General features: G+C 43.5%; 1 protein-coding gene across 1 annotated transcript in view; it reads right to left on the minus strand.

The window, feature by feature from the left end:
* The window catches only part of HOOK1 (hook microtubule tethering protein 1), a 1,744,708-nt gene that overhangs the window by 1,306,961 nt on the left and 422,155 nt on the right, over window positions 1-15,592 (minus strand). Inside the window, exons 6-7 of the mRNA XM_069642072.1 lie at window positions 10,647-10,714; window positions 246-308 (exon numbers count right to left, since the gene is read on the minus strand). Coding sequence (XP_069498173.1) covers window positions 246-308; window positions 10,647-10,714 — 131 coding nt within the window. The remainder of the gene's footprint in view (window positions 1-245; window positions 309-10,646; window positions 10,715-15,592) is intronic.

Here is a 15,592-nt window from a genome sequence, read left to right on the forward strand (position 1 = left end):
TTTTATATTGGTTATGACACCCCAGGAGTAGGTGGTGTAGGAGGGCCACCTTCCATGCATTTTAGATCACCAAAACGTCTCGCGCCAAGGTTGCGTGGGGCGATACATCTGTAGCATTATTAGGCTGCTCTGATGTCTTTTTAAGGATCCAACCGTTTTTGCCATGAGAAATCCAGGAATGAAAAAACTAAATGTGTATTTTAAGGTCTGACAACAGTATAAAAAAAGATTATAATTGGAATTACGTGTTGATCCATATCTCCAGATAGCCCAATTCCAGCAGTGTCCACTGTATCTTTACTCATCAGCTGCAAGAGAAAACAGAAAGTGATTGAAGTTTGAAAAAAACATTGTATTGTCAATACTTGGTAAACAGCATATGTTGTCACATAAACATTGCATGACTGCTAAAAACATAACAGTACAAATCTAGAGCATAACATGCAATATACCATAACAAGAATGATGCAATTTTTCATAAAAAAACTGGAATGGTCATGTGTCGATTGTTACGAATGTAGAGACAGGGATATATTAAAGAAATGTGACCCGAGTGGGGGCAGGGGGCATTACCGGTCAAGTAATACCCCCCCCTCAAGGGTTATATTGCTAGCAGTGCCTATCAGTGCCCCAGCACATGCCCTGGGTGTTAGTGTTAGCGGTGCACGCTGGAGGCGCGAGTTATGGTTGCTTAGTTTTTACTTGTAACCATAACATCTCTTTAACCACGTTTTTTCACTGAATTTCATAGGTTTTTATTAGTGCAACTTAACCATAACGTCCCTTTAACAAAGTTTGTTCACTGAATTTCATGGGTTTTTACCAGTGCACCTTAATTTGCTACAATTTCCTAATATGATACATACGCCCAATATAGCCGCATTTGCGACAGATGTACGTTTTAACTTAATACTGTGGCATTCCCCACCTCCTAGCAACATTTTCAAACCTTCTATAAACTTTTAGCAACTTTATCTGCTGTTTTTGTGTTTGCCGATGTTGGCGAACGTCTGACATCACTGTGGATTTTGCAGAAAGTGCCACGTGAACTTGTGCGCGCAGGATGATGACGTGCTTCACGAACAGTTCAGTTTGAAACTGCATTTCCATCTGATCTAGGATGTTTTAAACTGAAAATGTACCCTTGCACAGCTCCTGCACCTATTTTTACTGATTATCTATTTGCAATCTAGGACAAAGCATATGTTTGGAAGAATATTAGCAGAACTGCCATTTATCTTTAAAAAGGGCATCAGCTATTGCCATCCCTCCTCCCCAGGAGCCACCACCAGTTGTAGGGCCTAGACAATGGAATAAGCGCAATCATTCAGAAAACAATCAAGAGGACCAGGATGATGAGGTAGAGGAAATTATGACCTCTAACACCAAGAGAGAATCATGGGTGTGGCAGTTCTTTACCACCGTTGGGGATGTACCAAAGGCTAAAGCTACCAAGGTAAAATGCACTAAGTGCAACGTACTCAGTTGCGGACAACCTGGGCAGTACTCCTACGGGACCCGCTCCATGCGATGTCACACCAAATCCAACCACCGCAATGATCTGAGAAAGGCTGTTTGTTTCTCAGGAAGTAGTAGGCTCTCTTCCTGTATCTCATCTTCCTCAATCAATACTGCGACCACACAGGCTACTCATGTGGGGCACAATATCCCACAAGCTACTTTGCAAGCTATAAAAGAGGCTCTTGATCCATATCTCTCGAAAGACAACTGTACTCTGTATATACTGCAGCACACCACTCCGCAGGGGAGATAGAAGTTCCGAAGTGCCTTCGAGGCTGCTATCAAGGAGCATGAGAAACACTGCCCCTACCTTAGAAATAATGCACGCTCAACATCTTCCCCTGTTTACCTGCACCCCCATAGCTGTGCTTGCTGCCCCTTCCCTTACTTCCCTTCCTAGCCTCTACTGCAAAAAAAAACCGATTAAAATAAATAAAAAGGTTCATTTAGGAACCACCTTTCACAGTTAAAAAATATAAGTAAAATAATATAAGCTTATAGATCCATCTACTTTGCATCTTTCAGCAAAGTAGTTATACTCAATAAGATTCTCCAACATTCCCATTAGCATTTTCTACTATGCTAATGCAAATAATGGACAATAGCATACTACAGAAAAAGAACAAAATATAGAAACAATTTTCTGTACTAAATACTTTTCTCTAGCATACAATAAGGACCATAATCCATGGCCCTTATGACTATCCGCAGGTCCCTGCAGTCCATTTTCTAGGCCATGCTTTATTAAAAACCCCAGATTGCACAAGATAGCCCTTATACCCTTTTTACTGTTATGTTTGTACCTCTCCGGAATTGCCAGCTTTGAAACATGCACACATTTATCCACCAATTAGGTAAATAACTCTTATAGATGAGCCTATCAGCATCTTCCACACACCAACTGCCACTTAAAAACGTTGTACAAATCTTTTCCACATGCATTTCCCTTGCTTATCCAAGAAAATGTTACACACTGCTGCTATACATGCACATATTCATTGTGCAGTAAAAGAAGTGCATGAATGGAAAGAGGAGTAGGGATTACCAAGGGCTCATAGAAGCCCAGAAGGAAAGTACCAAGACATGACAAAGTGGAAGGCCACTAGGTACCTGCTGGGGCAAAGGAGTCCCAAGGGTGTGGTACACAGCCGCCAGATGGTGAACCCGCAAGGGCAGTGCTGAAGGGTGGAGGGTTGTACTGGTGTCGACTAGAGGACCTGCAACCTGTGAGGTTTATGAGAGAACAAGCCAACAGTGGCAGTGGTATGAGTTAGCAAGGAAGGGATAAGTAAAACAGGAACACAAAAGCAAAGTTTTCGGAATTTAAGGAAGTCCAGCTCAAATATAAAATGAGCAGGAAGGCTGTTACAAAGTGAGGCACCGGCCAAAGACAGAGACATGCCTCCCGCTGTTTGTTTCAAAAAGCATTACAGAAGCAGAGTATTGGAATTAGAGCAGCAGAGCACTGCAGCAGTACAGTATTTAGGGAAACAAAGTTGAACTTATTATAGTCCTTGCAATTAGCAGAACCCAATGCACACATTTTCGGGCTGCAGCGATACCATCCCTTAGCTAAAGTCCAAGGAAAAGTCTTGCAGCCCTATTCTTGATTAGGCGTAGGGGATATAGACAGAAAATGGGGAGGTTAAGGAAGAGGCTGTTGCAGCAGTCCAGCCTACACAGTACCGGTGCTCTACAGACGTTGAGATTCTGGTGGAAGGTAAGGAACGGTACAATGCATTTAAGGAGGTCAGGCTCAAACCATGGGCTTTCTTTACAAGCTGCAAAATGTAAGGAGTAAAAGTGAGAAAAGCTTAAAGATAACCCGCAGGTTTTTGGCCTCACAGAATGATAAGAGTAGACGGCCCAAAGACAGCAGCCACAGGGTAGGAGAGATACAGGGTACAAGTGTCATAATAAGAAAGATCTCTGTCTTACTGGCATTGAGACAGATATTGTTAACCGCACACAATGCCTCAATGGCAGTCAGACAATCAGGGATAATAAACAAGGAGACCAAACTAGTCAGGGAAGGTTAAGGAAAGCTGTGTGTCATTAACATAACACTGGAAATGAGAAAAGAAGACATCAGGTGAGCCAGAGGGATGAAATAGACATCTAATTGCCACAATGATAGGATTAAACCTTGGGGTACTCTGCAGGTACACAGTGAGGTGGGGAAGTACAAACAGCCCAGTTGCAGCTGGGAAGGGCGGTTAATGAGGAAAACAGATGAGACAGTCCAGTAAATAGTCCATGATGCTAATGGTATCATGTAACCATTTAATAAGGATACAATGGTTCACTGTGTGAAAGATGGACGAGACTTGAATGAGCACTATATTCAATTGTAGCACAAGCATAAATACTATATACACTTTAATTATATAATTCCACCATATTACAAATACTGTATACTCCCCCTGCATTAGCTATAATTACTATACAAAGCTGCAATTGGCCATAACCACCACAATAGATTTCAACCATATTTCAAGTACATACAATACACCTTTAAATAACAAAACTCACCCAGAAGCCCCCGCCATGCCTATAATGTATGTGGACAGTAAGACGTGACCGCAGAGTCGGCGGCACCTGCACACTCCTTTTTCACCTAGAGAAACAGCTCCATATTATCTTCATTCCAATCTCCTACCATTTCCACACCCTCTTTCAGCCATCAAATAATCCCAAATGTGTTTTCCAAATTGTTCATTCTCCACGCTGTCCGCAGTCTACCGCTGTGTCCTCAGACTTGGCAGCACCCGCACCAACTTTGTTCAGCAAGAAAAACAGCTCAATTTCCACCCCCACCCTCTCCAGTCCCTCTTTCGACCACAAAATAACCCCACATGTGTTTTCCATACTTTTTTTAGCCACTGCGCTGTCCGCAGACACAGGCGGCTATCTGTGGATCCAACATGGAGGGCGTTTAAAAAAATATGACGCACCTCATGCCTTTCACCATCCAGTCAGTGGGCACGTCCGCAGACATCACGCCCGACCTTGATATCACTATGTCCACCGAATAGGGAAGTGAGTCTGTGGACCGGAACAGATATCACAAACTCTTTTTACCTACTTTTTGGCCGTTTAAAAAAAAAACTTCTGGACTGATTTACACCACATTTACAAAAGCGCGCTTTCAGGACCGAGCTGCTGCTCCTGGCGCAAACTGGGTGAAAATCCATCCAGCGGTTTGGCCTGTAGGTGTGAGCAACATTTTTTTTTCCATTGCGTGTATCAGGATTTCCACACCTTTTGGGACCCCCCCCCTATAACTTTGCTCCACCTGCACCAAACCTCACAGAATCATTCCGAGGGGGACATATACTTTTTCTGCAAAGTTTGCTGAGGATTCATCCAGGGGGCGAAGTTATAAGCTGCCCAAAAAGTGCTCTTCCTATGGGTTGAGCAACTTAACCATAACTACAGGGCCACTACTGAAAGCGTGCTTTTGTAAATTTGGTGTAAATCCGTCCAGTCATTTTATTTAAAATGAGCCTAAAGTAAGTAGAAATAAAATAGTGATATCTGGGTTCGGTCCGTGGACACACTTCCCTATTCGGTCCGAGGACATCGGACGCGCCCGTTGGTTGGTCAATAAAAAACATGAGTTGCGTCAGATTTTTGGAAACGCCCACCATGTTGGATTCGCGGACATCCGGCAGTGTCCGCGACCATTAACACAGTTAAAATATATAAAAAAACAACACTGCACTTGTCAAACTAATGAAACAATCTCTAGGGACATGGGGGGTGATGAGGATGGGATTGGATATGGCATTAAAAAGTCATAAAAATTGCGTTTTTCTTCTCTGATGTCCGTGAACAGTCTGGGGGAAGTCCTGAGATGTCTGAGAACATATTAGATGTTTGGGGGAATCCAGGCTTATTAGTGCATTACACGGTTGGTGGAAAACTGTTTTTGGATGGTTTATAACTTTGGCGTCACTCAATGAAACTGCATGAAATTTCGAAATTTCATTCTAGACCTGATTCTGAATGGTTTCGAAAAGAGTGGTGCTGTTTTGTTAAGTGCGTGGTGCTGTTTTGCTTTGGAGCATCTAGATGCACGGAAACGGCTCTTCTGAACACCCGTGAAGACCTGCTCTCAAACCTTGACTCCAACTCCACATCTGTCCTCATTCTTCTTGAACTCTCTTCTGCTTTCGATTTGGTAAACTACAACATTCTGATCTCTCGTCTCCGTGATACCCTGGGCATCACAGATCAGGCCTTGGCGTGGCTCGCCTCCTTTCTCTCTGACAGGCCCTCCCAGCTGGAACTTGGTCCCTTTCTCTCCTCTATCACTCTCTCTACATGTGGTTTCCCCCAGGGATCTAATTTGACCCCCTGGTTTTTCAATATCTACATGGCCCCCTTGGCCCACAGGATCTTTACCTTTACCTCTAACTTTCAGTGTTATGCGGATGAGACGCTGCTCTCTTTCAGGCTACCTTCAGCCTCCTCCTCCTCGCTCATCCCTGACTGTCTATCCACAATTCAGTCGTGGTGTGCTGCGAACGATCTCTGCCTGAATGCCAGTAAGACAGATTGTCCTCATTGGGACCCCTGCTCCCACTTTCCCACTTTCACACTGGCTGGCCTCCCTTGGCCCTGCACCCTCACCTACCAATGAGGCAATACATCTTGGAGTCATCTTTGACTCCACTCTCTCCGTCTCTAAGCACATCTCAGACATCTCCAAAAAGTCCCAATACCAACTGCAACTCCTCAGAGGTATTCTACCTTTTTTCACTTTCCCCCAGAGGCTCACCACCTTGAGAGCCCTGGTTCTCTTTAGGCTGGACTATTGCAACAGCCTCTTTCTCAACCTTCCTACTTCTACTCTCCGTCCTCTACAACCCATCCAGAACAGAACCGCAAGACTTATCCTTGGACTCAAGCCCAAGGTACAGCATCTTTCTGGCGCTTAAATCCCTCTCCTGGCTCCTCGTGGCTGCAAGGATCAAGTTCAAGACCGTCTGCATAATCCACAAGGCTTTCTGGGGCCGGGGCACACACTACCTACAACGCTCTCTTCCTAAATACTCTCCCTCTAGAGTTCTCCACTCATCTTCCTCCAACTCTCTGCGGGTGAGCCGCTTTCACAAACAGAGATTTGAGGGTAGATGTTTACCCTCTGTAGGTGCCTCACTCTGGAACAGCCTTCCTGTCTCTCCCCAACTTCAGCCGGAGCACCTTAAGTTCCGGAAACTCCTCAATATCTTCCTTTTCTCTTCCTCCTTCTCTCTCCCTCTTCCCTGCTAACCTCTGTTCTTTTTTCCCCACCATCTTTCCCCCTTCTCTTCCATAACTCTGCTCAGTTTTCTGCTGACTGGTTCACTGGTTCACCTCCAGATTCTTACAGGTCCAAGACACCCCCGCCAGTCTTTGCACTTGCCTCCAGCCCACTGCACTATGTTCAGCATTACTGCACTTTCTGCTTACACTCTATGAGCCAGGCAATCTCTCTGCACTTGACCCACGGCCCTGTTGTCAAGTGCAGAAAGGGAAAAAAAATGTGCTTGTGGTAATATGGTCATAGAGTTCTCTCTTCGCCTTCTGCAGACTGCCATGGAAAGGGAATAGGGACTCGGTATGGAGCCCCGCCTTCCCTTTCCATGGTGGCCATCTTGGAAAAGGATTTTCCTTCCTACAGGGGGACGCTTCGTGCGACCCCGTGTATGAAGAATAATCCTTATTTTTTAGCACAACGGGTTACCGTTTTGGCAACCCGGGGTGCTATTGGCCTTTATCCCTCATTGCTAATGGAAATGTGGGAAAATCGTATTGAGTCTATGTACTTTACTGAGAAATGTAAAGCAGATGGAGTCGATAAGAATTATTTTTTTGTTCTATTTTTTAACTGTGAAAGGTGATTCCTAAAAGAACCTTTATTTATTTATTTATTTTTTGAGGGAGGGTTTGGAACGTAAGGTGGCGAGGGAAATGAGGGAAGAGGCACCAAGCACTAATATGGAGGGGCAGGTGGAGAGGGCAAGATGTTGCGCCTATGTTACATCTAAGGTAGGGGCAGTGTTTCTCATGCTCCTTGATTACAGCATCAAAAGCACTTCAAAATTGCTCCCCCCTGCAGAGTGATGTGTTGCTGTATATACAGAGGACTGTTGTCTTCGAAAGATATGGCTCAAAAGCCTCTTTTATTGCTTGCAAGGTAGCTAGTGAGATTTTGGGTCTCACAGAAGTAGGCTGTGTGGTTACAGTACTGGTTGATGAAAAGGAGGTGGAGGAAGACAGCCTACTACTTGCTAAGAAAGGAACAGCCTTCTGAGAGCATTGAAGTGGTTGGATTGGGTGTGGCGGCACGTGGATGTGGTCTCATAGGAGTACTGTCCAGGCAGTCTGCGACAGAGTTGTACTCAGTGCATTTAGCATTTGGTACATTCCCAACAGTGGTAAAGAACTGCCATACCCATGATTCTCTCTTGGTGCTAATAGGTAGGTACTTCTTCTACCTCATATTATTGGTCCTCTTCATTATCTTTGGAAGTACTGCACTTTTTATGTTGTGTAGGTCCTCCAGCTGGTGGTGGTGGTGGCTTTTGGGAGGAGGGATGGCAATAGCTGAAGCCATTTTTAAGATAAATAGCAGTTTTGCTAATATTTCTCCAAATATGTGCTGTGTCCTAAATTGTTAATGGATAATGAGTAAGAAAGGTGTAGAAGCTGTGCAAGGGGAACCTTTTGAGCTTGAACGTTCCTACCTAGATCAGAAGAAAGTACAGTTCCGAACTGTCTGTGATTCATGGACCTGATCGCGAAGAGCGGACAAGTTCAAGGACACATCATAATGCCACGCGTGCGCTTCTGGTCTGTCCGGAATGTCTGCAATGACGTCAGACATTCATGTACGTCGACGGATGCAAAAACAGTGGAAAAAGTAGCAAAAAGTGTATGGAAGTCTTACAAATTATGCTAGTAGGTGGGAAATGGCAGAGTTTTAGGGTGAAACGGACGGAAATGTTGCTATATTTGGTTAAGCATGATATTAGTAAGTTGTAGGAAATTAGCAAAGACTGGTAAAAACCCATGAAATTCACTGAAAAATCTGTTAAAGGGACGTTATGCTTAATTTGCACTAATAAAAACCTATGACACGCACTGAAAAAACATTGTTAAAGGGACGTTATGGTTACAGTGCGCTAATAAAAACCTATGAAATTCAATGAAAACATGCTGTTGAAGGGACGTTATGGTTAGAAGTAAAACCGAAAAACCTCTGAAATTCGCCAGTTATTGTAAGCTAAACAACCATAACTCGCGTCACCACCATGCACTGCTAAGACTAACAACCAGGACATCAAAGATGACATCACAAATGTCATTGATGACATCACTGATGACATCACATATGAAATTCATTTTTATATTTTGATGAAATGGGCCTACAAACGGTTGTGTTTATAATGTTGTTAACAAGATGTCAAGGGTGATCGGGAGACCTATCATGAAATACTTAATCTATTAAAGAATGTACTCAACTATTTAAAACATTATATTGGAGTGTTGTTGTTAATACAGGAATCAAATCATACATACACATAGGCAATGGCTGCAGCATACACCATAGAAGTACAATATGTATAATCTTGTAATTTTGGATAGTAAAATAATGAATGCTAACTTATCAGAGTTTTGCGTAATTTTAAACATGTAATAACTAGCTAACAATTAAAGACTTACTACACACTTGTGCTAGTACAAACAATAGATATGAAGACCCACAATGCATTCAAATCAGAGGCACATACAGGGAAACTAAAGTAAGGAAGAAAGAACTAGCATCACCAGAAAGTGTTAACATTAAAGTGTATCTTCATGTATCAAAATAAATTATGTGTTTGAGGCCTGCATATTGCCCCAGGTATGTGCACCATGAGCTGAGAGCAAACCCTAAGGAAAGCACTTTAAGAACATATAAAAAGGTTCATGTATAGATATATAGCACCTTTTAAACTTTGGAAATTCTCATTGTGAGTAAAAACAAAAAACTATCCTAATCATGTCAGTAAACAAAAACAAGTGGCCCAGATATGTGATGTTACCAGTGATGTCATTAATGATATGATATGGTATTTATAACGCGCCTATACACAAGTATTTCAAGGCGCAACGAGGCAAGGGATGTGGAACAGAGGGAAGACAGAGACAACGATCTTACTAGGCCAGGTGACATTGAGATTGCGCAAGTGCAGGGGGGAATGTGGAGGGGGCAGTGCAGTTCATGGGATCGACAGTAAAATAAATAGAATAAATAAAAGAAATATGTAAAAGTGCGGCCAGCTGATGGCAAGTGCAAGTGCAGACATCAGGTGAAATCATCATTTGTGATGTCATCTTTGATGTCCTGGGTGTTAGTATTAGCAGTGCACAGTGGTCATGCGGGTTATGGTTGCTTAGCTTACCATAACTGGCGAATTTCTGAGATTTTTCGGTTTAACTTGTAACCATAGCGTCCCTTTAAAAATGTTTTTCATTGTATTTCATAGGTTTTTATAAGTGCAAGTTTACCATAACCTCCCTTTAACAACGTTTTTTCAGTGACTTTCATAGGTTTTTATTAGTGTAACTTAACCATAACGTCCCTTTAACCAAGGTTTTTTAAGTGAGTTACTGTGTTTTTTTAAATCGTGAAGATAAACATTTCCAGCAAGAGAAAAGGGCAATATGCAAAAATGTCAATCTCAAGGAAAGTACAAAATAGTGCTTTTTCAGAGACCATTTATTCGAAAGGGAGCATCTCAAATATGAGGTGCTCTATAGAGACAAGTTATAACCAGTAATTGTGAGGAGATGGGGTTTGGTACATGCAATTGGGGCAATACTAACCAATACACTGAACAGTTGGTTTGCACATGCTGCACATGCTTACATTACGCATATGTCTATAATTTCAGGCACAGAGAGAAAGAAATGTTCAAATACATGGGTCAAGTACCAATGGCAGTTTTAAGCAATATTTCTATATTCCTAGATGCACAATCAAGTTGATTGCATCTATTACCTCCTAAGGACTAGGAACATGTTTGGAATCTTGCGTAGGTATTCTATTAATTATTTTTTCCAGCATCAAACCCGTTTTATTCAGTACTTACCTCTTGAATAGCAGTCATGACAACGTGTTGCACAGACTCTTCGAGGGTCATTATAATTTGAATGTGTTCTAAAATATAAATAAAAACAAGGTACTGTTTATATAGTAGATTCATTTATTTTAAAAGCATTTTTATCAAGGTGGTAGTTATTTAATGAAAACAACACAAATATATGGCAAGGTCCTTAATAAAAATACTATTCACTACTAAAGATGAGAATAAGAGGGCCATCAAGGAGGTACACTGGCTTCCTGAGCTATGGTCCCTCCTATCAAGCACAACATTTAAAAGGGCAGAATTAGCAGTACTAAACTGAAATGGAAACTTTGGCTGTAGAATAGGGAATTAAAAGTAGCAGGGAGCCTTAAATGCACCGACTATACCCAGATGCTGGTCCCATACTCGTTTTGCATACGTTCTCAGTTTCCAAATCAGTGACGACTCCGAACAACCCTGCCTGTGCTTGCAGTTCCGAACATATGATATGTGACCTACCAGTCTGGCCTGGACTACCCCTTTTGTGATGGGACCATGCTTGATTTGCAAATGGTATTTCTTTATCTGTAATGGCACAGACAGAATGAAAAGCGATGGAATGCAAGACTCCCTAGGGGAATTCCCATTGGTTATAATTAATTCAAAGATTTTCATCCATCATTTTTGGTTGCCTCAATTAGTTTCTATAAGTGGCAGAGGTCTGCCAAATTTGAGTCTTGAGGTCACGAGAGGCAAATCATTGGCATGGCCCAGCAATGATTAATGACTTGTACCGGTCCTGTGTCGCTATGAGAGACTTTGAAGACAGAGAGGCATCATCTAAAATAATCTCCTTCTGTAGGGCCCTTAGGACCTTAGAGGATGAGCTACAAATGAGGTAACATATGCCAGAGTTTCTCCCATGTTACAACACTAGACAGGACTGCCGATAAAAATAAGAAAGGCAAGTATATGGAATATCACCAAGACATTTACCAATGCTTCTATGAGACCAGTAGAAATGGGGTGAAAATGAGATTAGGTTGTTGATTTTTTAGGGGTTATGCAGAGCCATGCTGGGGGTGACAAGGTTATGGTGGGGTGCATTGATATCAGTTGTGGTTGTGTGGCATCATTAGTAATCCACGTACAGCACAAGATTCACTCACATAGCAAATAGGATTCATGTATTAACAGTGAACATGCAAATTAGGATTTTGTATCAGATGAAAATGAAGCACAATATAGTCTTTGTACAGGAAACATTGATATTTATAGTTGGTAATAGGAGTTGTCCACAGCAATTTCAGATATTTGAGAAGCTCAGCGCCGGCTGATTTGGCATACTTCAGCAAAAGAACATCCACTTTACATTATTTGTCAAATAATTCAATGGTGGAAAGATGAACACAGGCATTCTCTCCTCATGGAAGTACTAGTATATTCCAAAATGCGGCCCTAAAGGAACTGTTAATCTGTCTCCTGCAATAGCAAACTTGGCAGAGGGTGACCTACTACTCAGGTATTACTTCAAACCAATGATCAATGGCAAGATAGAAAAGATGATGCAAGGAAATTAGGAGGTTTAAGGAAAACACCACAGGCTTTAAAATGCACCATCAGGCATTTGGGGCTTCTTGGGGCATGGAACTCCCAACAAATGAACGAATGGAAGAAACCACTTTCCACAAAAGACAATAAGCAGGGTGTGCTTGATGGTGTGTTAATACTTCAAGAGCAGCCGTTCCACCCTCCACCCATTAAACCTATATTAGATATATGAGGCAGAATTAGTGCAAAAAGGATAATCTGACAACATACCATTTCACATGCTCTTTATTGGGAAACTCATATTTCAAACCTGGTTGCAAGGGGATGATTTTAAAGCATGGTGGCAGGGGAGATTGCAAGAAAAAATGAAATATGCCCTTAACTCTGGATGTACCAGGTTTAATGAATTAATTAAGTTGTAAAGCCCAGTTCTGAAAACGTCACTATCTCGTGGCACTTTCTGGTGTGAGTGTCCCGACAGTTCAGAAAAGGTGACCTTCAGGAGATTTCTGTAAACAAGATGGTTGGGATAGGTGCCGTTCATCCACAGAAATGTGTTTCATGGCCAAAGCATTCGGAACTATTTGAGATGCAGCTTATTTTGGAAATTAAGAGACGTTTTGTTTAGGTGTGTATGAAGGATGTGACAAGCATTGCATGGATATATTCTGCCGGTGAAGTACTTAGGGTCTTTCCAGGGTTATTTATAGATGGTTAAGATTAGTCAATTAAGTATTAATGACCTAGGGTAACCACATTCATAAAGTCCTTCTGTCCCACTTTATGAAGATAATTCAAATGATCTCATTCTGAAATTGGAGGGAAAGTGACATACTCAGACGTCTGAGTTAATGTGATACTAATTGATGTATAACCTTGAGTGCTATCCTAGGTAAGGATGGTTTATTATATTCAAGATGATTCGTGATGATTGGTGTTTATATTGTGAGCACTGACTGATTTACGTGACTATGTATCTTTTTACCTTTTTCCTATTGTATTTATGAAGGATGTTTTGCATAGATTCAAATGTTTACGGAAATGGCTATGCTGCAAATATTCTGTTCTGGGTTCATTGGTGCTGTTCTGAAAATTCATATTCCATTCATAAAGTCTTTAACTAACACTGTGCTCTGACAACTGAAGGGGGAATCAATCTTTCTGCGTGTACGTAGGAAGATTCTTTAAAGGTTTCAAACATATATTTAGGGACTCATAGCCGAAGAAACAAAAGATTAATTAAAGCAGTAGGAAATTAAACATTTTCACTAGCGTAAGACACTGCAGCGTAGGAAGCCTGCACCCCACCCGGCCGTGAGGGTCTGCACATGGCACAACACCACCATACCGCTGAAGGAGGCGGGGGCCAGGAGCACCCAGGGACAACGCAAGCAGATTGAGCTGCACTTGGAACACTGCGACACGGCCAGACGGAGGGCACCCCATACGCCCCTTGGCTGAGCTGGACGCAGACAACCCCTTCCACCCCAAGCAAATCGGGCACCCGAGGCTGCACTGCACGAAGAGCGGAAAGTGATTACTGCGCTGGGCTGGGGATACAGGGAGCCCACAGGGGGTGAATGACTGGCAGTGGGCCCACCTGAAGCCTGGCAGAAAAATAAACAAAAATAAACAAAAAACAAGGCACAGCCCAGAGGAGAGAGCTGAGCGGCGCGCGGATAAAGCGGCAACCCACATGACAAAGTGCTGCAATTCCCGCCTAGGTCACAATACAACAAACCGTGGACTGCAGGCCTTGTAAGGACTACGTTAATTAATCGCCTCCACCGGCTATACGGACTCACCAAAAACAGGAAAAACATGGATACTCCTGGGTCGCCACGTGGAGCAGCGGGAGTCACCGCTGAGCAGAGGAGGCCATAGCGAACTTGAAGCCACTAGGGACAACGCCACCACATCTCACGGTAGAGGTAGCAGGGAACTGTGAGTACCCCCTAACTAACAAACGAAAACGACGTATTAATGGCCTCCCACTGACAAAGTTCATAGCAGTTAGCTGCCAGGTTACAGGCGGTTAACTAGCACCACCAGAGGCCTTGTGAAGCGACCTGCCCGAAATTAACCTCCTATTGACAGAGGCAGCGGGCAGCCCAAGAACCTGCTGCACTTTTGACACGGAGGTGGCCACCTAAGTGCTGCCTGACCAAATAACTACCCACCCCGCCAAGGGCACCCCTTAAAACACTGCACATAACGCGCTACCCCGGCGGGGGTGATGGGCAGCCATTACCTGGGAACACTGCACTAGACGGGGTAACGAACAGTGCACTGGGATTTGAAAACTACGCACCCACATAGTAGAGGTGCTGCACTACACAGTACAAATATTCGCAGGAGGAATAGGGCGGGCTGAGGATTTGGACTCGCCAAACAAACCAACTAAGTTGTCCCACACACAGGCGGGGGTGACACCACGGCATACGCCTCGAATTGGGACAATAAAATACAATTGGAGTGAACAGAACTGAGCACGGAACAGAAGCAAGCTGTGGGGCAGACACCAGCACGCCCTAGCGCGGCACTAGTACCGAACCCTGAAAGCTGTTAAGACACCTCACCTTGACCTGGGGGCAAAGTAAAAATAATAAGAAAACAAAAAGAAGAAAGCATGCATCACTGGAGGGTGCTGTGACACACTCCTGTCAGTGTGTCAATACTGGGAACGGCTGGGGCACACACAAGTGTCCTGACAAGCAGCGGCTGTCTGGCAGTATAAAAGCTGTGGTCCATAGCCACCTCGCTAGGTGGATATGCCCTCGACAAAAAGAAGAATAAGACCGCAGCAATGGACTTGTTTGTCATAGCCAAGACGAAAGAGCACCCCCAGCCCAGTAAGGGAGCCACACCGGCGCAGGAAGCCCCAAAGAACGATGACAAACACAAACAGGTACTAGACGCCATAGCAGCCTTGCGCTCGTTTCTTGATTCTAAGATAGGGGAAGTCAAAGAAGATATGCAGCTATTGAGGCAGGATGTGCGAAACTTGGTGGACCGAGTGACGTCCACTGAGACAGAAAAGAAGGAGACAACGGAGATCCTCAAGGACCTGCAGACCAGGGTGCAGGTACTAGAAAGAAGAAATACCGTCCTGGAAACAAGGGCAGAGGACGCAGAGGGTCGCGCAAGACGCAACAACGTGTATCTACTTGGAATTCCGGAGCGTATGGAAGGATCCAACCCTACGAACTTCGTGGAAACACTACTGCAGCAGGAAATCGGAGCCGGTCGGCTCTCACAGGGCTTTGCGGTAGAAAGGGCCCACAGGACATTGCAGAAAAGACCCCCTCCGGGATCGCACCCTCGCCCGATGAAAGCCAAGATGTTGAATGTCCAGGACAGGGAGATTATACTAAGATACTCAAGGGAGGGAGGGGAGATAAAGAGGGACAACGCCAAAA

Source organism: Ambystoma mexicanum, chromosome 1q (assembly GCF_040938575.1).
Source record: "Ambystoma mexicanum isolate Mex_15411 chromosome 1q, UKY_AmexF1_1, whole genome shotgun sequence".
NCBI classification, from domain to species: domain Eukaryota; kingdom Metazoa; phylum Chordata; class Amphibia; order Caudata; family Ambystomatidae; genus Ambystoma; species Ambystoma mexicanum.